The sequence below is a fragment of the Haemaphysalis longicornis genome, unplaced genomic scaffold, assembly GCF_048455015.1.
Source record: "Haemaphysalis longicornis isolate Haplotype H1 unplaced genomic scaffold, Haemaphysalis longicornis Haplotype H1 scaffold_7, whole genome shotgun sequence".
Lineage (NCBI taxonomy): Eukaryota > Metazoa > Arthropoda > Arachnida > Ixodida > Ixodidae > Haemaphysalis > Haemaphysalis longicornis.
In genome coordinates, this window is record NW_027526422.1 from 146,242,629 (window position 1) to 146,270,324 (window position 27,696).

A 27,696-nucleotide genomic window follows, 5' to 3' on the forward strand; every position below is an offset into this window, starting at 1 on the left:
AACAATTATGCGGTGTCTGTAAGGTTATAGGCTGCGCCTTAAGTAGTCAACTTATGTCATGTTGCACGCGATAGTACGAGATGGCACCTAAAAATAGCTACTAATACACGGAATTTCGCGCTAAAAGCAGGACACCTATGTTTGAGCGTGATTAGTTGACGCTTGCTTCTTTTAGAAGGAGTGCTGAAATTATGACTGTTTCTTACGCGACTCTGACACACAAGCAGGCTCTGTCAGAAAGGTACTGTATCAAGCCGACTTGTTTTTAGGCAGTGCTGAAATGAGGATATTGCAGTTTTTACATATTTTGTACATGCCAATTTTTCTACATCCCCACTGATTGCGCATGCACAAGAGCAAATTAAGCAACACGCTGAAATACCAAGCAGCCCAAACTTTACAATTTCCTGTTTCAGTTCATCTCTGCCATTTCTAGCTTTTCCTTGTCTTTTACAAAGGTATATCACGCATACTGACATCGTTAAAGCAGTTTGTTTATTCAGGGTACACAGTCAATACCGTCGTGGGGCTTCTAAGGGGCTGAAACTGGCGATAGATGTCGCTGTCGTAACGGTGCTGCACGGGCTTTCAGGAACTACAACCTACTTCAACTTGTCGCCTTCCAAAAGTTTCGCACGGACCTCCCTTTCGCTTACCTCCACAAAGTTATCTCGTTCAAACAAAAATGAAGGGATAAAAGCCCAAATATGCCACTTGTTTTTTTGTGACCCTACAATGCAATTAACAAACCTTAACGGTAGTGAAATTGATTAGACTCTAAGAAATATTTAAAAGTCTAAAAATTTTAGTTTCAATAAAAGATAACCCCCTCAAGCAAATATAGTTCCGTGTTCTCTAATAAAAACTTTATGCGGCTACAGTTTTATTCCAGGTGCTTCTAAATGGTGATATTTTAAACGAAGAGGCATTTCCTACATTGTTTTCTTTGTAGTAGGCTTTTTTAGGCAACAATGCTAACCACGAGAGGAACTTGCACGCTACCATGTCATCAGATTCACGATAATTATTTATGTCGGAATTTCCATACATTGTGCCGAGAGGAGAGAAAGAAAATAGACATCAAATATGTGGGCTAGGCAAGCAACATAGCTTCAGTTCCACAAGATTAGCCGGTGATACGCAGTGCCACGTCTGTCACAAGCCAGGCAATCTTGGTGCTTCCAGAGGCGTTTGCAGAGCATAACTAAGATCGAAAAAAGTTAATATATTAGCGTGTATTTAACGCATACAAAAGTGAGACGTATGTCATTGCTTAACATCATAAACCTACAAACAGAATGACCATAATAACAAAACACCTTCGAAGAGAGGATGAATATGTGGATAACAAAGATTTTTGCACGGGCCCTCAATACAAAATACATAATTTGCTCGTTTTATTAACAACGGAAAATAACGCAAATGAAGAAATGTGCAGCGTACTAGCTCTCACGGTTTTTTGGTAAGCCTCATGGCTTGCTAGTCAGGCCAGCGGACGCATACCAAAAACAACACTAATATTTATCACGGTGCGATTCTAGCGATCGTCTTCTTCTGTTTGAATGCACCTATCAAATGTAAACATGAGGCTAGTTCTGTCAAAATAAACGTAGTGCTTTTTTCTGTATGGTCCTTTTAAGATGCTTAGAAAAGGTAAATGCGGTTACAGTACTGTTACCCAAAGAACATTTTATCCAAAACACTGTTGACGTGCTTTAAAAAGAAAGCTTTCTTACTAGGGCAAACAGTCTAAAACAGTGTAAAAACGATTACTTGGGTCTTTTTAAAAGCCTAAAGGGGAGGTTAACATTGCTGTTACAAACAATATTTTCATACTCCCTCCCTCAATATATTCATACTCCCTATTTTCAAACTCCCTCTCGCCAAAGAGATCAGTAAGAAAATGTCAGGTCCTCTTTGATCGAGGTCTTCCTTGGCCAGGAATAAGCATCCCATAATTCCGCTCACCCACCAACAACTTAAATATGTCTTTAGAAACAGGGCGGTGGTATTTGGAAATCTTGACACATGCAGGTATATACACAAAAACCACAGGAGATGAGGAATCTTTCTGTCACTTACCATAATTTTTTCCATTTGTTTCTTTGCCTCCAAACTGTACAGAGGGTGATCACCCTGCAAAACACAAAATATTTCCAAGCGAATACCTGCTACCAGATCCTATTCCCTTAATCTAAAATTCTTTCTTGATATGCTGAATTGTGTTCGTACATGCGAAACAGAAACCGAAATATTTTTTTCCGCTTGGGTACGACGGATATTCTAAACTTGACCTCACAGCCTACCTAGCAGCTGAAATTCGCCGCCCCGACAAAGAACTGAATGAATAAAAGATGCTTCCACTTAAATACTTGCTTCTAGAACATCACTACCTCCACAATGTTTCTGGCTCTCTCCTACGTAACTGCGTCATTTGTCTCTCTGTCATTTCACCAATACAGAATAACCGAAGGAATATATTGATGTCGTTTCTCTTAAAGTACCTCACGCTAAGTGGATGAGCCGATTATTGATAAACCGCAAAAGGAGGTGTGTCTTTCATGCCGTTGCTTTATGTAAAAAAGAAACAACGCGCCGTTTATGGTTTGTTATGCGTGAAAATTGCGACACATGAGTCAACTATGCCAAAGAAGGTGTACCGTAAAAAAGATCCTATGTTCCACGATGTTGAACCTTTTAGTGCTTAGCCTCCCAACCTTCCAACATGACGGGTCATCTAGCTGTGTACCAAAACAACGTAGTTTAAAAAGCGACGTGTCTCACTGACATAAGCGAGCGAACTGCTAGAAGACTCACCCTTTACGTGCCTCAACGCGTATGCGCTGATTGTAGACATGTGGCTTCGAACGAAAAATGTTTCTATATTTTCTCACGTAACGCATATTACACGTGTCTATTGATGACAGCTCAGTCTCTTATGCGAATAATGACGTTGTTGTTACGACCACACGGGTTCTTTCAGGAGGTGGCCTTCTCCTGAGCCATATTCTTTTCAGCACTGAAAATAGGCCGTCACATGGGCGTGAAATCACAGCGGTGGCTTTACGACAGACTTTGCTTGGGCTTATATCTTGTTTCTGGGCGGTAAATTTCAACAAAGCGCAGAGGCTCAAGCCTTGGTGACCTGTGAGCCTTATACAGTGCACGCTAAAGGCCACAGAAATGACAACTTCGTGAATCAATCTTCTGCAAACTTCTCTAGCTACTGGCACTGCTAAGACTCATATTAAGCGCTTTCAATAATCACATTGCGCGTATCACTTCTGGTTGTCCCTTCCAGGTGGTGCGTATTCGAATAGTTGGACATAATACCAAGCGACAATTAAATTACACAGCAGTGACGAAGCCACGACTCCCACTTTGAGCGTTATTAGGCCCAAAGTACACCTTTAGGCTCTGATTGTAAAGACTAAAAATATTTTACGTTAGCTACTCATCACCATCATCATCATAATCACCAGCCTACTCAGGCCCACTGCAGGGTGAAGTCCTCTCCAATTGGTCTCCAACAGTTCCTGTCCTTGCGCCGCTCGAGTCCACTGTTGGCCACACAATTTGTGCATTTCATCACTCTATCCTGGTATTGGTCCCCCTCTGCTTCGAGACCCATTTCTGGGTATCCACTCTGTTACCTTAATTGCCGACCGGTTGTCGCTTGGTCTCACTACATGTGCAGTCTAAGTAAGTTCCTTCTTCTTTATCAGAACTAAGATATCATCTACTCGAGTTTGTTCCAAAATTTCTGAAGCTCATTTTCTGTCCCTAAGTGTTAGTCCTATCATTATTTGTTCCATGGCCCATTCGGCGGATCTAAGTTTGGTTTCTAGCTGACCAGTAGGCCATCAAGTTTCAGCTCTGCATGTCATCGCCAGCAGTATGCAATGGGTGCAGATTTTGCTTTTTAGTGGGCGAGGTAGCTTACGTTGCGGGTAATTATGACTTCAACTGACGATGTTTAGCCCCCTTATGAACCATTATGCTGATTAGAAATGGGTCACCTCAGGTAACAGCACCCAAAACCAACATAGAAATATTAGTGACCCGGAGTCCACATCCTTTTTCTACCTAGTCACAGCACTATTTTACAACGACAAACAATTGCCATCGGGAGGACACATAATTGGCTTCTGCCTTTACACGTTCACCCTAGGTGCTTTGGCTGCTGCTTTTGTTATGCTGATATGTGAATTTATGGAATTTAAAATTAACAACCGGAACAATTCCACGTGTGCATATCTTACAGCTCTTTAGACGCCATTCTATCCGCCAGCCACTCTATCACGTAGATACGGAATCGACAGTGAGTGAGAGCCAACATTAAAGGCGCTCCAGTAAACCCTGCCCGCGTTATGTAAATTACGGTAGTTAGTCTGTATTCTCCTGAACGCTGTTGCGTTTCCTTCCGTCTTTCCTTCCAGATGTTCGTTGCACCTCAGTACTAGGGGTGTGCGAATATCAAATTTTTTGGATGCGAATCGAATACAAATATCTAGCTTCGAATATCGAATCTAATATCGAATACTTGAGGGGGGATGTGGCTACCGAAATGAACCTTTGGATTTCTTTGGAAATTTTGATGAAAATTAGCACAGCAACAGGAAATGGTTTTGTGGTAACATCACAAAAATTTTAAAGTAATATTTTGAAAACTTTTTAGTTGTACAATTTCATTCCTCTCCACGTTGTGCCGAACTTGAGCGGCCTATAAAACATGATAGAAAACTTGTTCAAAGTACTTTGCATTCCCAAAGGAATGTACGAGGTCGTGACAGTGTTAGATTTTTTTTACTAGAACACAATTTGTTTTAGTTTTCAGTTCTTTAGAGGTGAATGTACAACAGGCATATAGGCAACTAATGACCATTTCAATAAAAAATTCACAAAAAGTAAACCCGATAAACCAAGAGTGTCCCTACCTGAACTGTTCATCAAGGAATGTAACGCAAAAAGCGGAATCAAAAATAGACCTACAGGACACAAAGAAATCACTAAAACAAGAGACGTAGCTGGCAAAAAAAAGCTGTTTTGAGAACACTGATTCTGAAGTTGAAAACGTATTTCGTTGATGAAAAGTCGCTAGGTTTGTGTTTTTTTTAACACGGGGCTTCTGGAATTTCTTGCTTTGAAATTGGAGTGCCTTTTGCAGCCGCTTTCTTTCCATAAAACATAAATTTCAGCTTCTCTGTCAAGAGTACAAAGCCCAGTTTGCGGACCAAGGGGGGGAGATGGCTTTCAATGCAAAGTAGGTTAGCTGGTTGCTTGTATTGCACTGCTCAACGTCCCTCTGCAGTGATCATGGCAACAAATTAAGCACTCTTTTTTTGCTTAAATCTGAAAATTGAGCTTTCAATACTTGTATGCTTTATGTCCTTGCCTGGAGCAGAAGCCTACGTCCAGGCGTTCATTGCCAAAACTTTACATACCAGAAGGGTGCAAATGAGCTACTTTGAAGCTTGGTATAATATTCTGGAGAACTCAAACTTCAATACATGGAATTTTTTGGTACTCCTATAATTCAGGGCATCCAATATGCACTAAACTATAGATGTATGGACTGGTGTTAATAATTTCCCTAAATCAATTTGTTAAATTCAACAAATGTAAGGGACATTTTTAACGCTGTCAACGCGTTCTTATTCCTAACTCAGACCTGTTTGCATGATTATTCGAAGTGCACGGGAAACGTTGCGCCAGAAAGCGATATGGCTCACCCGCATCGCGGCGCTCGTATGCCGTAACATGACATACTTTGTTTACCCCGGACATGGCTCGTCAAGTCGCTCTTGAGAATAAATATGAAGTCACAGGCAATAATTACAACTACTGGCGTTAAATTGTACTAGGTTGCGTTGTCAGGCGATGCTCCAACGCGCAGCAGCTACGCCGTACGCGCCGAACATTTTGACGCGTCGCACGTTTCTTTCCCAAGGCTAGCGAGCATACTGCCAAGCTTAACAATAACTAAGCGTCTAAGCATCGCAAATAATGCGAAAAGTTCATTGCGGGAACCGCTATCACACGCGCGCACACCGCGTTTCCACCTCAAGGGTAAAGTCACGCGTACAACAAAAAGCGTTCGGTGAACGACCCGCCTTTCGAGCTACGGAACTTTCCGTATTTTGGCTTGTGATCTCAGTGATTGCAATCGCGATAATGCCTTTGTTGAATACCAGAGCAGATAACATCATTGCACAGAAACTTGGCCGCCATCTTGAAATGCTTTTGCGACGCCCAATCACATCGCGATAATGTCTTTGTTGAATATCAGAGCAGATAAAACGATTGAACAGAAACTTGGCCGTAATCTTGAAATACTTTGGCGACGTCCAATCAGGAGGGCTGTTTCAACACGCACCGGCAGAAAGGCCAACACGCTTCCGCGTCTGTATCTCAATTCGTTTGTGCGCCTTTCTTTTTCTGCTATTCGTGTGTTTGTGAATGAACGAAGATAAAAGAAAAGGTTAGGACCGGAAAGAGGATCGCTCCACCGATCCAATGGTACCAAAATGGCCGCGAGCGGTGGCGCTGTTGCGGAGATACAGAGCTACGAAAATTGCCGTCTTTTCGCCCATTTGCGCTGACATTGTGCCACTTTGCGACGGTTTTCGGCGTAAAAACTTTGCAACTGCACAGGATAGAAAACATAGAAGCGGAATATGTGGCTTTCAAAAAAACGATGTTGTGGTCCTTTTTCCGAAGTTGAAAAGCGCGTCCCCCCTGAAACTAATCAACCCAAATATTCGATAACAGCCGATTATTCGAACCCGTTCGAATACTCGAAACAGTTCCAATACATAGATTCCGAAGGGAATACGATTATATCATATTTATTATTCGTGTAATATTCCAAATTTTCGAATATTCGCAGACTCCTACTCAGAACTGTAAAATATGTTTGTTCAATTTATTCAGCCAGTAAGTCAGATTTCAATTCAAAATTTACTCAATATTCAAAAGAACTTCCTCAAAAACTCCATAGTATATATATATATATATATATATATATATATATATATATATATATATATATATATATATATATATATATATATATATATATATATATATATATATATATATATATATATATATATATATATATATATATATATTGCCGCGAACCATGCATTGGGTTTGTTTATTTGTGTTTTGCTTTTACCGCCCGGCTGCGCCGGTCTGTGTTATCTCCGTGCCAAGGGAAGCGCGTGTTCCATTCTTTCTTTCTGTGCCGCATGTGTTATCTGTTCAGATAGGGAGAGCATTCCGATCTAACGTGAACATCCCGGAATAATCTTCTTGCATCTACAATGTTCTCGATGCGAATCGACGGTTCCAGAACCACGCGCGCCGAAAGATAAAAAGCCTGCAGAGCAGACGCCGGGGAATTCGATTCTGCGACGCTCGCCGACGCACGTACGTCACTTTGTTGACCACTGCTTCGCCGCCTCTGTATTCTTTTCAGTTGTTAGGGGAGCACAAGTTCGCTCCAATAAACTTGTTTCTTTTCCAAACAACTGCTTCGTCCTTGGCTACGTGACAATATATATATATATGTGTGTGTGTGTGTGTGTGTGTGTGTGTGTGTGTGTGTGTGTGTGTGTGTGTGTGTGTGTGTGTGTGTGTGTGTGTGTGTGTGTGTGTGTGTGGTTTCGAAGTATAAAAACGCACACAGAACGCGAGAAAATAACGTAAGTAGAGACAGCGACCCACGAGAAAAACAAAACATAAAAGTTTATTCTCGCTCCAGGAAGGGGACTTCCATGGGCAGTCCTCTTCTGGAAACGTCAGTAAACTTTTATTTTTTGTTTTTGGGAAGTCCTCTTTCTAGAACGTCAGTAAAGTTTTATTTTTTGTCTTTGGGAAGTGCTCTCCCAGAAACGTCAGTAAATGTTTATTTTTTTGTTTTTGGGAAGTCGTCTTCCTGGGACGTCAGTAAACTCTTATTTTTGGTTTTTATCGTGTGTCGCTGTCTCTACTTACGTTATATTGGTTATATCTATATATATATATATATATATATATGTATATACACGGTGTTTTGTTTGGGTGGTGATGTTCCGACAGCGGACTCAGCATTCATTGAAATCGATTGCCCCCTCCGTGCCAAAGCAATGCGGATCACAGTCGAAATTATCCCACACGAAGCATTTTTTGTCATATTCTGCCTGTTCATAAAACACTAAATCTACGGTTTCCATTTAAACATATGGGAGTTCGTCTGTGATGTGGCTTATGGCTAAGCTGCAGAACTACACTTCCCGATGTGGCATGTTCAATTTGCGGCCACAGCACCCATTTCATGTATCGTAATCATCATTAGGCTACTCAGATCTACTAGACGATGAAGGGGTGTCCCTTCTACCTCGAATCGCTCCTGTCCTGGGCCGCTCGAGTCTGCAGTTTACCCCCAATTTCTCTACTTCTTCCCATCATCGGGGTAATGGCCTTCCTCTTTTTCAAGACCCATCTCTTGCTGTCCACATGACCGCCCAATTTCATTTCTTTTTCCTGATTTGAACTATGGCACCTTCTACTCTAGTTTGTTCTGGGATACAGGTAGCTCGTTTCGTGTCATTTAGTGTTACTCCTACCATTACTCAATTCGTGGCACATTTAGCCGACCTATGTTTGATTTCTACTTGCTTAGTAAAATGTCAAGTTTCAGCTCCGTATGTCATCACCGGCAGTATGCAGTCATTACCGGCTGTAACAGTATAGCGGTGCAAACATACAACATTACGGAGTGGTAGCGAACTTTACACATTAACAGGTGATCTAAATCACTCCGGTGACGTTCATAATCCACGTGTCTTGGGCGTAGCACAGCAATTTCATTTTTTGTGCTTGTACAAGACTCCCTCTCGATTTCAAAGTCTGATTTTCACTAAACTATGTTTCAAAGTCTCATTATTGGCCCATGATGTTTGACAGTATCTTTCCCCAAACGATCAAGCCTCAACATTGTGTGCTTGGGCTGAGTGCCTACATCGTATACTCATGGATCTGTGCTTGCCGATCGTATTGTAGATGAAATTCATCGAACCACACTGGGCATTCCCTGAAATACATTGCGAAAAATAGTAAAACTTTCCTACAGCAATTTTCATTTGTATTTCAAAAGCGGTTAAAGTGTGCAACGGTATATTTATTACATACCCACACTTTCCACATCTTGTCCTTTGTGCAAGTGACGACCGGCTGCGGAAGAACATCATAAGTTTATACTTTTTGAAAGAGTTCGACATGCCACAAAAAGTGCTTGGGCATATAGGTCCTCATTTTTGTTTCTGTTCAATACCCTAATATCAATAACAGCAGAACCTGAAGCAATAATTAGGGCCATTATTCTGGCGAAAGGTTAGGGCCACAAGTCAATTGTAAGAACGGTTCCTGTGTAAAGTGCAGCTTCCTGTCTTCGTAGCTTCGTCTATGCGAGGCTTCGCAACAGTGGTCGTGGAGCCCCACACATACGGTTATGTGACCAGAATTAGATATTGATGCTATTTTTCGTGGTTTGTGGAAAAAAAAAACATTGCACTTCCTTGTCTATAGCGTCCTACCCTTCCACGCTTAATCCGGGCGGGGTTATTTTATCGGGATAAAGTGCTTGAACAGTGAGCCAGCCTTTCACTATGAAGTAAAAAACTCTCATAACTGAACGTTTGTCCCCTAAGGCACAAGACCATGTGCGAAACATTTTACAGAAAAATTGAAATATTGTTTGCAAGATATTCATCGCATGTAGAATTCCATTTTATGTACGCGGTTTTGTTATTAATGCGTATCCGTAAAACCGACTATGTAAAAACCTCTCAACGTAATGACTGCAACGAACATATATTACCCCATAATCCAATAAACATAACTTCATCTTCAGTGTACGAAACATCGAGAAACTGTTTTATCTGCAGCGAAGTTATTTTGAGGCAATTCGTCATTTATTTTTTGTCACATTTTTTTTTATCAGGTCGCGTGGCATAAATTACAGGCACCAGCGCCAAGCTGTTGCGGACCCTGAAAGGCAGGATTCCAGTACAGAGCTATTTCCAGTTTCTCAATACAAATTGTGACGAAGGCTCCTTTGTCGCTCAGGCTGTCTTCAAGTTACTGATGGGATTATTATACAAAGCCCACTCAAGAGATGTTACAAACAGCCCGGTTTGTATTTCGCGCGTTCGTTTTTCGCACTGCCATGATAGTAGTTCGCGTAGCGTCTGACAGATGGCGCCACCAGTCTACGGCGCACGCACCGCTCGTGGGACCTTGCTCTCGGTGGTTGCACTCAATCTCTGCAAGAGGTAGCGTAAACATCCCCCTCGCGAGGGGCACGATCAAATGCAGAGCATTTCCGGGGCGCACGACGTTAAGTAGTTTGCGTTACGTTAATGTTGTTGCACTTGTGGCAACTGCTGACGAGAGAGCGCTCGTCAGCAGTAATTTGAATGAGTCAAGGATATAAGGCGCGTCCGTAGCCTCCCAATCTGTGTCGGCTTTGTGGCGCAGTGGGTTAAGCACAATGTACATTGCGTTCCACCCGCAGGGTCGAGGGATCGAAACCTGGCGCCGGATGGTACTTTTTTTGTATATAGTAGGGAGGGGTGCGGTGCGGACTACGGACGCCAACACGGGTGACATCGTGAGTTACTGAAATGCTGTGCATTTAATATATATCGGCTGGATACTTGAACAGCCATACATGCATTCACGGTCCCCGAAGCTAGTTTGGCGACGTGATAAGCATGCTGAGCAGAGCAATGTTCCCCCGAATGCTCAAAGAGCTCCCTGTGCTGCTCGAGTCTTGTAGTTCGTTTTAAAGTTCACGCATTTTTCTACTTTTACGTTTAAGGTTAAGAATGTGTGTGACTACTCCGGCCTGCCTTATATTGTCGATGTTTGCATTATTTATATTTTATCTATAGATGAGTTTTTACACGGTAATTCTGGGTTCTCTCACTAACGTATTCGCGGCTCCATACTGCACTAAAGAGGATAGTCTTTTCTAGCTGTGTTACTGCAACACGAATGTTTCTCTCTGTTTGCGTATTTCTTTATCTGTCACTTCCTTAATTCAACCACCCCTTCCAGCTGTAAAAGCATTCTCAATGAAGACGCTTATATACTATAAGCAAAATATTTCCAAACTATTTAATCAGGTGTGGCACTTCATACCCGTAAACATCGACCGACAAGAAGAAATATTATGCAAAATTAAAATATTTCAAGCAAAAATAAAATACATAACTTGTGCTAGCAGTGTTCTTTGATTTAAAAATAAATATGTCCAATATTTTTCAGGTCGCAAACAAAAAAATGCGTTGTAAACACCTTTGGAACCAAAAAATACAAAAAGGCCTCGTGCTGGGGCCTTAAGTTCGTGGCTCGCAACAGTCACAAAAGCTCCCAACAGAGGGGGCGGCAGAACTGCGAACGCGGTGCTGCCGCCCCCTTTTATTTGGCAAAGCTTTATTTCATTTCTCGTGGTAGGACCGAGAAAGAGTGGAACAGCGCGTGAGATGGACGGTGGGAGGAGGAGAGGACGTAACATGGCAGGGGCGGCCCAAGACTCTCACATTATGATAATACAGTAAACGCTTGTCTAGTCGACTAGAAAGGCACCATAAAATTGCTCGAATTGATCGCAGTTAGAATTAGCGGGCGGTTGGTAGAATAAATGAACTTCGCTCCGCAATGCGCGGGCAGAACACCAAGAAGCCACCTCTGGACTTGCTTTCGCGAATTAGGCGCTACTGCACGTTTGCGGTAGGTGCATTCGTAAAAAATTTACCTGGGGCTCGAGCAGCAACGAAATTAATTTATTAGTCTGCCATATGCCAGAAACAGGTCCCGACGTGACAGCGAGTACTAATGTCGAACTAATGACGCTGAATATGCTCGAAAACACGTTTATCATGCTCGAAAACATGCTCAAAAGTATGTTCCAAAACACATTATCATCACTCTTGGCGTTCTGCTCTGCGAGGAGTGAGCAAACCATGCGATCCAATTCGAATAGGCTGTTCTTGATACCGGCGCGTTTTGCCCCACTGAAATGTACAAGGATGGGCCGGAACCAGGGCGTCAGTTCGAAATAATTCTAATTTCGAATTAACCGAGCTCGGACGAACGAGCTTTTACTGTATTTTCAGCGAACTGAGCAGATACATAGTCAAGGTTTTACTCAAATATGTTCCGCCCACGTAAAGAACAGCGTTCGTGAGTCGAAATGTGTACCAATATTTCTAGCCAAGTTCTATACCCTGTGGCGGGAATTTAACCGCTAAATGAGTGGCTATCTTGTTACCTGGGCAAAGATAGCATACCTGCAGGTCAGTAGTCTTCAGCGTCACTTCGCATTCTTGACCAAAATCACAAACGTTCTTGAGAAACTGAAAAAAATAGGCTTGCTGAATAAACGGCGTATGCTTTACTGATTTTTCACGCCCAATAGCATATTTTAAGGATGCTGTTAGTTACTTTGTTTCTAGCGCTTTTGACTCAGTCGCACTGCCACGCTTTTGAGCCCCCGAATCGTGTTCTTTCTTCTGAGGTGCGTCAGCCTTTGTATTCGGTATGTTGCTTCGCCGAGCATGCCACTGAATATTTAGACCTTAGGAACGTAGCTTAATTCGTTACTCGGTAGCCCTTTTTGGATCATCTAAAGCGTCGTTACGTTGAGTGCATTGCACGGTCTCTGGATAAAAGCAGGCGTGTAGACAGCACTCCAGAATGAGCAAACAAAGCTATAAACATTGAGGTATTTCATCTGGTGTCTGCGCTTAAGAGCGCGCGCCAACACTGAGTTTTATTGAACAAGCGAGGCCAATAAACATAGGTATTACATTTGTCTCTGAATCTGAGAACGTGCGTCAACACTATTTCGCAGTTACCAAACGACACCTCTAAACATTCAGGTACATCAGTTTGCACCCAGCTCCTTGTTTAGGATATAAGAGTTTTGTGCCTAAAACAATTAGTAAAATACCTTCTGTGGTAAACAAATTTAATCATGCACGATACAACGTACACCTTATTTCAATGGTGGTGCGGCATTCTGGATTGGGTTGCCTTTGTAAATGATGCTTTAAGCCTAATTTTAAGTAGAAGCATCGTTAACAAATTAAGTACTGCATTGTTGCTCAGTATTCGACTAGTTTGCCGCACCATTACCTCAAGTATCTTTTACGCGCAATCGTCCGCTAAAGGGGCACTGACACAAAATTTTGAAGGCGAGATAACTTCGGAGGTAGATTGGTGTGAACACATATACATCATCTGCAAAATATCAGCGGCGAATACAGCCTAGAACATGTTTAAAGTCAATTTTAAAGTGTGCGAAACGCAACCGAGCAGCCAGCAGAGGACCACGCGCAATCGACATTCCGCGGATATTTTGTAAATAAACAACATCCAAACACGTCACGAGTTTGTGTTTGCCGCTTGAGTTCTGCCGGCGTTTTTCGCCGGCTCGCCCGGCTCGCCGCTCCAATCGGAGGGCCGGAGGGTGGAGCTTCTGCTGCTTCTGTGGAGCGGAGGCGCTGTGATTTCGTCAGCTCATCGGGCAGCTGGCCGCGACCAAAGTTCTACGGCGGTCCCAGGCACTCTGTTTCTATTACTTGTTATTTACATTGGACGCAAAAACGCGCTGGAGACACGGAAAGCCCAGTGAGCGAGCCGCTCGGTCACTGTGCAGGCGGCGGCCACGGCTGCGAAGTGGCCAAGGCCGGCGCAGGTAGCTCGAGTGATAGCTTGTTACCGCTGCACGAAATGGTACCCAAGTGGCAGGTTATGAGAAAGGAGTTAATGATGCGATGGTGGGTTGCATTAAAAATTGTCATCTACATTGCTTATGAGAGCGGCAATGGAATATCCGCCGCAGTGCTAAGCCGAAGACATCTGTAGGCGGACCTGTAGGCAGACCGCCCGCCTGCTCCCAGCGCGCGTCTTGCCACCAACTGTCTGGAGCGTCGCGCGTCCTTCTTTAGCCGCGGTAGCATTTGCACTCGCAGCACCTGCGTCACGTCCACGGTCGCTTTTTAACTAAGCGGCTCACGAGATCAGTAAGTGGGGACATTCGCAGAAACTGCCGGCGATGCGGATTCGACAGTGCTACGGCAGCTCTGCTCTGTGATATCCCTCCGACGGTCACATGGTCAGCTTTGTTCACATAAAATCCATCGGTTCGCGGTACCCGCTGAAACCGAAACTGCGACTGGCCGCATTGAAAATGCCTCTGATTAAACAACCGTCTCACGCTGAAGCAAATGAGGTTTCTACAGGTGATAAGTAGGTCACTACCGACTTATCGCAACAAAAAAAAAAACAAGATGCAAAATTTTTGTGTCAGTGCCCATTTAAGGAAGCGAACATACAAGGATGCCCCACGAATTGGATAAAACAGAAATTGATTTTCGGGCATTGACAGACGCGAGTGAACAATCACTTTTTCGGTGTTCAGTGCACGATAAAAGCGCAGGTTATCTTATACAAAAAAAGTCGTACAAATCTGTGACTGGATATTTTCTTTTTTAATTGCACACAAGTTAGGGCAATTCTTTCTCAAAAGAAAAGGCGCCGGCATTTATTACAAATTAGGATAAACACATGATATTCTGAATGGCGAGGGTTTCGGGAATGACCACTGTCCATTGGCAAACACACAAGGTTACACACACACCACACACACATACATATTTTATGTCTACATGTATGTATGTATGTATGTATGTATGTATGTATGTATGCATGCATGCATGCATGTATGTATATGCATGAACGCATGTATGTATGCACGCATGCATGCATATCCTGTTGGCATAACGGTACGAGCCTGGGATTTACTAGGAGGACACAGCGCCGTGTACGGCTTGGCTTGGATAGCCAACCATGCCAAATGGTTTAGTGAGGTCACTATGAAAGACCAAACCTGCACAGCACCATCGAACACCCGCTCCAGTACTCACCGAGCAATATGAATGCTCATCTGAAGGCTCCGTACCTGAATCCCGCAAGTCGAGCGCCAACCTAACAGCATTGTTTTTTTATCTGTAACCTGCACACCAGTACCCTCCTGAGTATCTTGTAATCCACGGTACACAAGGATGTCCACTGTAGCCGTTTTCTGCGTTGTCACTGTTGGCGATTAGTACGGTATAACCCTTGCAAAACGTAATGGGCAGAACGCCGAGTTCCTACGCTTTTGTATTTACTTTATACAGGGGATGTTCAAGGATACTTTGGTAGAACTTTGGTAGAATCTTTGGTAGAACTTCAGTGTGAGGCCATCAGGACCGGGTGATTTATAATTTTTTAAGGTTTAGTACCTCAGCTTTTCCTTCTTTATGCGTGATTGTTCCTTCTACAAGAGCTCGCTCATCTGAGCTCGCTGACCTGCGAAAAAACTAAGCTTTGGCTCCCCTGACTCCATAACTAAGGAGGGATTGTCATATGTGCCAAAGGATATACTGAGAATTTTCAAGTGCAAGTCAAGCGAGTTTGGCTCCGCTATTTGCGGTATGCATGTATTTGCCGCATTGGGGTCGAGTGCAAACGATGATTGACAGGTTTTTCTTGAAAACTTTTTATCAGTTACGCGATCCCTATAATGCATCTAGGTTTACAACAGCGTCGCCACATCAGCAGACCCTGCAATGGTGGATGTGCCTGAAAATCAATTTGAAACACAAGGTGTCGTTGGCTCGTTGTAACGCCGTCGTAGCGTAATTGCTGCAATCCTACATCACGAAAGATTCCGCTGCCCTTGATGCATCGCAGATTCACCGAAACTACACTACATTGTATTTATCAATGCTACTCGTACATGCGCTTACAAATTTATATAAACTTCAAAAAGATGTTTTGCACGAAGCATGTGTACGCCGTTCTAATAAACCTGTGCCGGAATTCTTAATTGTCTCGAGTTCAACAACATTCATTTCGAGTTCATATTGATCGGGACGTAGTTGCACGAATGCAGCCTCAGGATATGACATGCACAGAAACCTGTGCTTGTGCTACGTCACAGCTGGGTATTCCCCTTTGAGTAAATGAGGGCTCGCACTCTACCTGAACACGTTGAAACAGAAATTAATTACCAAGAGTAAAAATTCTGTCCTGATCACTTGCAAAGCAAATTGAGTGGAAACCTGTCCATCGCCCTAGCTTGTACAAATGACGAACGTCACCAAGACCGTCCAGGAGTTTAGAAAAGGGGTGCAAGTATAACATTTCTTGAAAATACAAATATCCTGAATAACGTCTTTGCCTTGGTCAGCAGAAAAAAATTTTTTTTCAGTCGTCACTCTCCAAATGCAGGCGTTCTGGCACAATTGCGACGTGGGATTTGGGGCTGATAACAAGCAAATATTTCCACTGTGACACTCGGAGCTGTACCCCACTTTCTGGTTTAAAATAACATATCACGACCGCCCAGAAAACGGCGCTCTTGGAGCACTAATGGTCTCTGCCAAAATTTCATTAAGGCAAAGCTGGTCTCAGGGCCGAGTTCGAGGCATTTGCTTTATATGCGCTTGAGCGTTGTCCCAAAGACCCCTTCTGAGCCTGCGCTGCCTGCAGCCTGCTGCGCCTGCGTGGTTCTGGTAACCACGAATGGGGTTCTTAAAGGCGCGTCCATGGTAACTCCGGCTTCATTTGGCAGCAGCCTTTGCGGCTACTGGACTGCTTCTCTGAATCACGTCTGCTCTGTTTGTAGGTTGGTCGTGACAATATTCAATCTGTTTCTTCTTGCCTAGCCGCAACTGCTGCTGCCAAGAGTTTTTTTGGCGTTCTTCTGTTTCATATACTGTCTAGCAATCGCTAAAACTGCTGAGCTAGCTAAGAAGATTGCAGCCCTGGAGGCGTTGCTCGATGATAAACTGGAAGTCTAAAACTAAGTTGAAAAACTCCGGGCTTGGTGAACAGGCTGAGCTCACTGAGAGTGTTAGCTTCTTCGGCGAAGAGTACGACACAATAAAGGCCCAACAGGTTGAACTGATAGCGTCCAACAACAAGCTTTCGGCACGAAACGCAACCCTTTAAAAAGAATGCCAAGCTACAAAATTACTTCAGACTCAACAACATCGATATTAAGGCACTTCCTGTGACGTAGGGCGAAGACTGCCATGATATCTTGTAGTGCATGGCGCACGCTATCCAGTGCCCTGTTGAGGCTACTGACATCAACGTCGTACATCGCCTCCCCACCATGTAAAAAAACCACACTAAAATAAACATAATCGTTCGCTTTTGCTCGCGTGTAAAGAAGAGCGACTTCCTTCTCAAGGCGCGGAAAGCAAAGCTGTGCACAAGCAACATCGGGTTCTCCGGGAAGACAGAAGCACCTGTCTTTGTCAATGAGCATCTGACTTTCGAAAACAACAAATTGTTTTCAAAGGCTTTAGCGCTCAAGAAAAAACACCACTGGCAATTTCTGTGGACGGATAACTGTCGCATCAGGCCGCAAAACGGAGGACAGCAAACGTTTTCGCATAGCGACTGAGCGTGACTTGACGGTTTTCACATAACCCAGGGTTCTGTACCCTCTCAGTAACTGCCCCCACATTGCAACCGATAGTTTTGCTGTCCCCCGAAGAAGCCAAAATCCGTCTTTCTGTCAATAGGCACTCCCTAATTCGCTTTAATGCACGAAGCCTTAAGAAAAACCTCTACACTATTGAAAGTTTTATAGATACACTCAACCACTCATTTTCCTTCATATTTATATCTGAAACATACCTAGTCGAATCTGACAATAATATGTACGGTTTCCCGTCGTATCAAACAGAGTATTGTCATAGAATTTCGGATAGTCATGGAGGTACTGCGGTTTTCATTTCACCTGATATTTTGGTATACGCGCAGGCATGACCCTTTGTGAATTGGTCAATTTTTGTGAATTGGTGTGGATTAAAGCAGATCTGTCTATCCTTCCAATTGGTAAAAATTTGGTCTTTGGCTGCATTTATCGTTCCCCGTCATCTCCTTTCAATGAATTTGTGCTCAACCAATATACAATCGTATGCCAGCTATCACTTGAAAATAAAGACGCTCTGTTAGTAGGTGACATAAACATTGACTTACTGGACACCGAATCTAACTTGTACGCTGCTTACACAGACTGCTTTTCTGCATTTAGATTTGAATCTCTAATACATGCAGCTACAAGATGCGTGCGCAATGGTCCCCGCGCATTAATAGACGATGCACTATCTGACATATCACCCCAACCATTTTCAGCTGTTCTTGAAACAGATATCACGGATCATTTTCCTGTTTTGCTTACTTTTTGACGCTGCAGTAACGAGAGTACGCTACTCCCGCGTTGATTCTGTGTTTGACACAGTTAGATTTAAAGACGCTATCGTGGCGACCAACTGGTCTATTATAAATCCGATATATAATGCTGAGAAAGCACTGCAACGCTTTTCGTGGGAATTCTTAGAACCCGTTTCATGAAGTACCACAACGGTTAAATGTAAAGAAAGAATCAGTTGTCCGCACAATCCATGGATGACTAAGGGCTGTTAGTAAGCATACAAAAAAAGATAATCTGTACAAGAAAGCGAAGAGACAGCCCTTTAATTCCAATCTAGCTAAGCGGTACAAGAAATACTGCGGCCTCTTAAACATTCTTTTACAACGGGCAAAAAAAATGGCACTATGAAAATGATATTTATAAACACAAAAACAACCCCAAAAAACAATGGTATCTGTTGAATACCTTCCTTAAAACGGCTACAGTTTATGCCTCAATACCATAAATTACACATAACGGAATAATCTTGACGGAACCCACTCACATTGCTACTGCCTTTTGCGATTATTTTTCTTCCGTTTATAACGGTACCCTCCAGTCATTGAACGCACAACTTGGTTTCCGCCGTGCTAGCCAATCATTCCTTTTATTTCCAGTTACAGCAGAAGAAGTGATCTCTACGCTTTGTACGCTGAAAAACACTAGCCCAGGTCTGGATAATATTTCTATTCGTCATTTGAAGCTTGTTTCCGATTTAGTCGTTAATACACTCACTCACATAATAAATCTTGTCTTTAAGTCTGGCACTTTTTCATCTTTTGTGAAGAAAGCAAAGTCGTACCTGTTTTCAAAAAAGGTGATCGGTTATCAATACCCAATTACCTTCCTATTTCTCTACTTTCTTGTCTAAGCAAACTAATCGAACAGATACTTGCCAAACGTGTGAACAGCCACCTCAATGTATTTATTCTACTGAATCCATGTCAATTCGGTGTCCGGTCTGGACGTTCGACGAACCTAGCAATACTTTTTCTAACGTATATCAATAAAAAATCTATTGCCTCTGGCAGTTTTGTGGGTTCAGTTTTTTTTTTACTTTACAAAAGCGTTTGACACGATTAATGATAGTATCTTGATTAAAAAATTGGAAGCTTATGTCATACCAGGACAACCACTAATATTTTGTAAAACTATTTACTTGACAATACTCTGTATATGTGGCTAACGCTTTTTCTGAAACTAGAACATTTAACCAAGGTGTGCCTCAGGGGTCAATTTTAGGTCCTTTACTCTTTATTTTGTATAATAATGACCTTTCGAATTTCATTAGTTCTTCCCATTGCGTCTTGTATGCGGATGATACAACCATTTCTTCATCTGATGAATCATTAATTTGTGTCACGTTACAGTTTTATGCAGTACTAATTACGTTGTAAAATGGTGGCGCGACAACTATTTAGTGATTAACCCTGAAAAAAACTTAATTCTTGGTCTTTACGTCTTATCAGAAACCAATCACGTTTTTTTCCAGAATTAAACCCTGGACCTCATTTAATCACAACTTGCGACGACGTTACATTCCTTGGTCTTCACCTTGACCTTCACCTTACATTTTGTTGTCGTTTTTCTGATCTCAAGCAGAAAACGGCTTTTGGCATACGAGCTTTAATTAAGGCTGGCCGCTTTTTTCCTCATACAGCTGTGCGTTTGTTCTCAGCCATTTTCAGCACGGCATTGTCTCATGGGGCAAACGTACTGTTCTCACGTTACATTTGTGCAACATATTCAAAACCAATGTATTCGCATTATAATATTTAGTTCCTGTCGCTCCGCTGCCTCAGGGCTGCTGCGTCAGAATGCCCACAGGCGCTGGTTGAGACCGAAGTTGGACAAGAGCGTGTAATAAAAACGATCAAACTGCGAATTGAAACCTATCCTAAGTTTTATTCAATTCGTTAGTATGCACAATCATTTCCAAGCAAAGACTTTTTGTCCAACAATATTTTCACTTCTAAAAAATACTAGCAACCCGTGTGACCAACCCGTATGACCAGCAGCCTGAGTGACCACCAAATCTGTTGTTCTTTATCTTGTTCACTGTTTATGTGGATCATGTACCCTTATTACCTTAATTTTGTTGGTCTACTGCAATTTTTAGAACCTTCGCTATTTTATTACACAACCACAATTGTTTTTCGCTAATACACAGAAATCGGACCCACCTCCACGGTGGCTCAGTCGCTAAGCCAGCGTGCTGTTGAGCCAGAGGGAGTGCGTTCCATCACAACGACGGTGGCCACTTTTGTTATAATAAATGAGAAGGACGAAAACGGACCTGTGTCGGGATTTCGTCGCCAGGCAAAGATCGCCTGTAGCCAAACCCTTTCCGGAGTCCTCCTCCATGGCGCGCCTCACAGCCCAGGTGTAGCTTGGACGCGTTCTAACCCACTATCAATAAACCACAAATTAGACCCACATTAACATCAAAAGTTTGGCACTTACCCTGAAGGCGAGGTCGTTCGTGGGTGGGGGTTTTACTTTGGCTAGCAAGGGAACACAGTCACGCACAACTTTATGCGTAGCTCGTCCAACTGCAGTCCCATGGAGCACGGCTAAACGTGGCGAAACCGAAAGATGCAGATGTTCAGCGTGATTACGTGATGCTGCTTGAAAGAAAGAGACCGTTACGAAGACCTGATTCTAAAATAATTAGAAGAAGATGGAAATCATTAGGCATGCTGTACACGCATAGTACCGCACAATACCTTTTACTCTTCAAAGAAAAGATGGCAGGTTGATGTGCCATTCACATCCCGATTTTTCTTGAATAGGCCGAATGCACTGGCATCTCCGAAAGAAAATGGAAAGAAAACCGTGCCATCATGTCCTTCTTACGAGGTCCGCGTCAAATTCTGTCACGTTTTCGATCAAAAAGAGCACATCATATCTCCATCATATGTTAATAAGTTTGATTTCTGCTCAGTTAGCGCACACCCTCTTGAAGATTGAGGGTTTTTTAATGTTGCTAATATAGGCTGCAGTACCAAATTGTTTGTGTGAAAGTTAGGGGGTTTTCAATACCAGAGCGCTATTTGTCGTTGTTGGCGATACCACAAGCCTATCTCCCGTCCACGAAATGCGTCCACACGAGCCGTGTTTGAAAAACCTCTCCAACTCGAGTAGACGCCCGAGCTCGCAAATCGCGCAGATAAATTTCACTATTTCAAAATCCTCCGCCAGGTGGGAATCGAACCCTGAGACACCCAACGACAGGCAATGTACACAACCACTGTACCCTGACACCACTCGAAACATGGCGTTCCACGTACCTTCAGTACGAAGAAAATAGTGGCCAAAGGAACACACTACAGACGGTATGTTCATTTGGTGTTCATATTAAGGACATCATAAAAAAATAATTCGCAAAGGGGCCTTCTTTGTACTGTGCAAACGTTTGCTTTCCTTGTCCGGCCCACTGCGTGGGAACTAAGTCACCATCTAGCTCGCGTCGACTGGAACTCCCGCTATGTGGCACTCCATCAACAATTGGGCATCGTACATTATCAGTTTTGTTAGTGTGTAGGAAATTCAGGGAGAAATGAAGCAATCGCTGTATTCGGTCAACAGAGGGAGAGGAGGGAGCCCAAGTGTAGTGGAACCCATTTGTCCGCGACGGACAGGATATTTTGCCGTCACGCGGGGAGCGTTTCAATTACGAGCACAGTAAAAAGCTTGGAACATAGCTAGAGTAGCGGGAGTGTATGTCTCGACTGAATTTTTACATGTCAGACCGAAATATCCCTAAGCCGCCGACGTAACACAACATCCCAAAATCACCCTTCAAGGACCTTTCTCTCTACTACTTGTCATGAGGATTTTCCGGCTGTTGCTTCCGGTAACAGTCGTCCAGATGCTTCTGGCGATGCCATTCAGCGTCTTTTTCGCGGTTTCCCTAACTTGTACATCCTACACCGAACCCTTCGCTCCAGGTGACGTTCTTTCGGAGCTTGCGCATCTCGTCCCTTGTGAGCGTCCGCGTATCCTAGCTCTTTTATTCCACTCACTCTCTACATCACAGAATATTGCTCCTCCTGCTTATTCTTCATTGTGGCTTTGCAATATTGGATGCATTGCAACACCGCCTTTGCTGTCCTTTGTCTTTGTTGGGGTAAAAGCTGCCGCGGCATTTTGTGTCTCCTTTGCTTGTTTCTTCTGCATCTGGCACTCATGCAATCACTCGTTGTTCCTGTGTCATCTTTCCTAATTGTTGAGTGGTTTCTGTGGCCTGAACTGTCAGATGTGACAGTTACATTGTCACTCAACGGCCTCAAGGGTATACAAAACGCTGTGTATTTGAACTATCAAAGCATGGTCCCTACTTTACTACAAAATATGAGCAGCTTTGTATGGGTTTCAGAATTGCTACTCACTTAGGCGTCGCGTTTTTGTATTTTGTTCTTTTGCTGCTTACAGTACGTCTTTAGTTGTTTTGCGTCTTTCAATGTGTCTCGGCTTTCAGTGGACATTCGGATTACGTGTCACGTATCGTGTAGGTGGGAACAAGCGCTTTAGAAATAAATTCCTTGAGACGGCCTTTTGCGACTTCTATCCCTTGAATTAAGGTATTTTCTCTCTTGCGAGGCATGTGAAAACATTACAAACGTTTTTTTCTGTTCTTTACGTTTCTTGGAACGTAGCCGCAACCGAAGCGCAACTATCAATTCATTCCAACTGGTGTGTTTACGTTACCCGTGCCCTAGCTTCTCTACTTGTTGTCTGCCTTCTATTTAGGTTCATCACCATGCAAAATAGAATAGGGAAAATAGCGACCTAAGGTGACCTTTAACACACGCATGCAGTTTTCTCGGAGTTCTGTTTAAAGAAGGGATATTCTTGAGCGTTATATGCTTTCACGGCAGCTGTGTTGTAGAAACTTTATTTATGTCATCATTTGTGCACCGATGAGATCATCATCATCGGGGCCCGTATCCGCGCGAGCAGCTATAGCACGAGCTGCTTCGTCTTCCTCTCATCCCCATCCTTGTAAAATAGAACCGCCATCGCATCACCCGGACGTCTCGGCCCCTGGTCTTTCCTCTTATTCTGTATGGGGCCGAAACCCGGGATTCAGACTTATCTGAAGTTTGGCCTCATAGAAGGAGCAACACCCCTCTATGCCGACGACAGACTGTTGTGATGCACAAAACGACGGTGGCGCTACAAAAGCCGATCTACAGGATGTGAGGAGAGACGACGATGTACCCTCCCCTCCGACTATGCCCAATGGTTCCAGGCAAGAGTTTCGTAAAGGCTGAGTAGAATACCGTAGAGCATCGCGCAACGAAAGACGTGCTACCTTTTCTGCATGAACAGAGTGGAAATCCGTCTATCATGCGCCATCATGAACTGAAGAGCAAAAGAGAACAAGAGAGGGTCATCGCTCGAACGCTGTGCAGAGGCAGAAAAGCAGCACTAAAGCTGCCCGTAGTGACTGATGATGTGTGCAGCGTGTTCAAGAGTTGTCGCCGGAAGCTGCGAAGAATCCAATTTGGATTGAAATTGTTTAATGAGCAAAAGGAACACTTCATCGACATCGACCACTTTGACGAGGAATTCCACCAACGTGGAATATCAAGACGAAATTGTTCACGTTAAGATCCAAATATACTATTAAGTAAAACCCAAAATATGACACCACAGGGTCTAGCCACGTCATCACAAAATTGAATTCGTCTGGAAGTTTCGGATACTTTTTTGCGCTTTCAGAGCAATGCTACGACCCACGGGATTTCCAAACTTCAGATGAAGATTAAATTTTGGCATAAACGTCGGTTCAATCACATTTCCTACTGCAAGCAGCACGGGAAAATGCGACTCCCTTACTGGCTGCGCTTGATCTTCAAACGGAAGATGTCTTACTCTCGTGTGTCTTTCAAGAATCCAGCGACGCTACCTCGGGCGAGAAAGGCTACTCGTTGAGTGCAATACCACCAGCACAGGCTACGTATTAGGAATGTATCGAGCGGGAGGCCATGACTGTGTTAATTCGAGAACATCAAGGGCAAGACGAGACACAGAACGAAAAAGCGATGCACGACACAAAAGACCGCGATACTGACATTTTCGAGAGATACCTTAAGAGGACTGTTGCGGAGCCTACCAGACAACCCAGTGTTAGAAAAAGAGTTCGCGGACAGTACGCTTTAGAGGAACAGGAAACATCTGATATCCGCAGCCGACTTGTGAATTCACACAACTATAGAAAGAAGCAGAAGCCTCTGAGAAACTGTTTTCGGATCACGAAATCTCCATTTGAAGAACTTACACTTCAGTACAAAAGCGTGGAAGACAGTTTACGAACTTCTACCTGGCTGTGTCGACTGGCGCCCAAACTCCCAGCGAGGGCGCAAAAGACAGCACCTCCGGCCAGCAGTTTCCCCTTGCGACTGTCTCACCGGATTGACAGGGATGAACTTTCTGAACCTGCTGAACGCAAACTGAAAATGGCTTATGTGTGGCTGGGGAAGATGTAGAAACTTTACAGGTGTCATCATTGCTGCACCGATGAGATCATCATCATCGGTGCCCGTATCCGCGCGAGCAGCTATGCCACGAGCCGCTTCATCTTCCTCTTATCGCTATCTTTGTAAAATAGAACCATTATCGCATCGTCCGGACGTCTCGGCCCTTGGGTTTTCCTCCTATGTTATATGTATAAAACATTGTTTTCCAACGATCTATGATTTACTTTAAATTCGCGCCACAGACGGCTTGCTGCCTTCTACCTGCCTTTTCCACCACCCCAACTGTTGGCAGAAGGAACTATGAAGGAGTAAGAACAAAGTTATTCTCTGGTTGTGTGCGCTTTAAAAGGATGACTTTTGTAATAATGTTATATATTTGACCGTAATGGCTTTTTCTCCTTGATTTTGCGCTGCTAAGATGGAAGACGCGGATTCGATCCCCATCAGTACACCGTTTTTTCCAGTCGACAACAGAAAAACACACTATTGCAATGCACCGTCCATAATGACGACGATGGTTGAACGAGAACCTTTCTCGAGATGGATTCTCTGGTTGGACAATCCCACAGTGCCAGTATGTGCTACTCTGAAGGTACGTACCCCTTTACTAAAATACGCATAGCAACTCTCGGGTCGGAACGCCGTAGACCTAACCTTGGGGAATAAGGTAGACGGCGCCAATCGATGCCTGCTGCTTCGCGTTCGCTTCGCCCGTGTCGAAATGGAGCAATCGGATAGACGCCGGCTTCAGAACGCGACGGACACAAGTTCGATTTCACCTACAGGACGTGGTTTGTTTCTTTCTTTTCACCCACGCTCATTCCTTTCCATCGTCCGAGAAAGTTGGCTTTCCCCGGGAGTGTTAAAAACACTAAAACTCAGTGAAGACACAAAAATTTGTCTTAAAACTCTCATGTGTGGGTTTTCGGCCCAAGCTGAAGATACCCTAGTAGTTTAAAACATTCCGTCATTCTCTACAATAGAGCTCTTCAAAGCCTAAGCGCAACTTTGGCACGAACACCCATAAAAATTTGATAAATCAATCGTCCGTCCAATCCTGAGGCCAGAATGTTCTCGTTCTCAAGCTTTTCTAAAAATATCTATGATTGCAACGCCCAGATTTCGCGTGCAGCTTCCGCAACCGTCTTGAATCAGCTCAGCGCCCAGAGGCCTTCGTGGGATTGCCAGCGAGTGTCATGATATCGCCCAGATAGAAACAGCAGTTACGCCGAAGCTGCTGTGTCGGAGGCAATTTAATTATTTTCGAAGAACCTCCGCCCTCGAGGCTGCACATAATAGTGTTTCCTTCTTTCGATGTTTCAGCACTTCTGCCAGTGTTTTACCATTCGGGCAGAACTCGGTGTATGTGGAGATTGTTTCAAAGCAAACATAAAACCCAGTTCTCAGATAATTTTACTGCCTGTATATGTGCGTGCGAAGGTTATTTTCGCAATCAGTGAAGCTGACAGCGTTACTTCTGGCTAGCATAGTTAAAAGTTGGCGACATCTTTTCGGGCAGCAAAATGTCAAATTTAAATATTTGTATTGTATGCGCGTAAGTGCGCTTGGTTATCATGGCGTGTAATCGGCTCAAAACCTTTTGGAAGTGTCACTGCTTTCCGATATGGGCTTCTTTTTACGCGATTAAATGCACTAATTATAGCCACCAGGGAAACTCTGCGGATATTTCAAATAATGTTAACAGGGTACTTTAACATACCGGTTGAAACATGCTTAGTAACAATAAGACTTCACCAAGAATTACATACAATTGTTCATACAATAGCGAATCTAGCAATCGCACAGAAATTTTTTAGGTTGCATTGAAAACGTAAACGTTGCGGACTGCTTGGCGCAAGATACCCACAGATTTTTGGTACCTTTGCCAAAATCATGCCTTCATGTATAGTTATGAGAAGATTTGTCATAAGATTTCAGTACTACAGTCCGGCCTAGCAGTGACCAAACATTGATTAATAGGTTTAACGCTAGCAATTTTATATTTAAAATAGGCTTTTGTCGACGCACTTTCTCGCTTGCGGCCTTACATTTAACTCGAAATAACATCATGTTTGCATTACATGTTATCATGTAATGTAGGAGCATGCGCCCATACGAGGGCTTGCAGTTGTGACAATTACTAAATTGAATAGATATGCCCTGAGAGCACGCTCTGTCATTTCTGGGAATGTGGTTGTGTTGCTAGAATGAGGTTGGGTACGCATTGCATGTTTTGTAAAAACAAAACTTTTAAGTTTTACAAACATAAAAACAAAATCCGCAGACGTTTTTTGACATTTAGCTGCATAAACAATCGCAAGTAGACGGATATTCACCTAATTCAGCAAGCTTGGCCTAATGTATATATATACACTCACAGTTATTTGGGGCTGGGTAAACACGTTGAAAAGCCACAATATTCCAACTCCTATGGCACACTGCCAGTGCAACATGCTTTACACGAAGATAAAAACTTTACCATCTCGCGGATCAGTTTTGCAGGACCAGATTGAGGGTATGGTGATGCAGAATACCAGAACCATTGCGATAATCATAGCTTTCGCAGCGCACCTAGTCTATTGTTCACAGCGTCCGCGTCCAACTGGGTTCCCAATCGTCAGTATGGATGGCGAAATGCCACCGCGTTCAAGCCTTCTGTGCTCACAAATCCTGATTTATGTTCGTTTTGGATGTCGGCCCCTGAAACAAATGGCTCCAGATACACAAACTGCCGCGTCCCGTGTCCCTCATATTTCAAATTATTGTATACGTTTTCGTACGGGGGCCCATTATTTACTCAGTGAACACTTTTTTTGCTTTTGTTTTATTTGCAGTCATTGCAATATGTTCAGTGAAAACATGGGACAGCTGTTTCCAAGTGCGGTCGTAGTGTAGGAAGAA

At 43.4% G+C, this 27,696-nt stretch overlaps 1 protein-coding gene across 1 annotated transcript; it reads right to left on the minus strand.

The window, feature by feature from the left end:
* Positions 1–900: 900 nt before the first annotated feature.
* Positions 901–27,397, minus strand: LOC144145263 (uncharacterized). Its single transcript, XM_077676807.1, has 6 exons — positions 27,275–27,397; positions 20,774–20,883; positions 12,342–12,407; positions 9,178–9,219; positions 2,083–2,136; positions 901–1,204 (listed from the first exon to the last, which is right to left on the minus strand). The coding sequence occupies exons 1-6, from the start codon at positions 27,348–27,350 to the stop codon at positions 1,127–1,129; spliced, it is 426 nt and encodes a 141-aa protein (XP_077532933.1). The 5' UTR covers positions 27,351–27,397; the 3' UTR covers positions 901–1,126.
* Between the last annotated feature and the right edge of the window lie 299 nt (positions 27,398–27,696).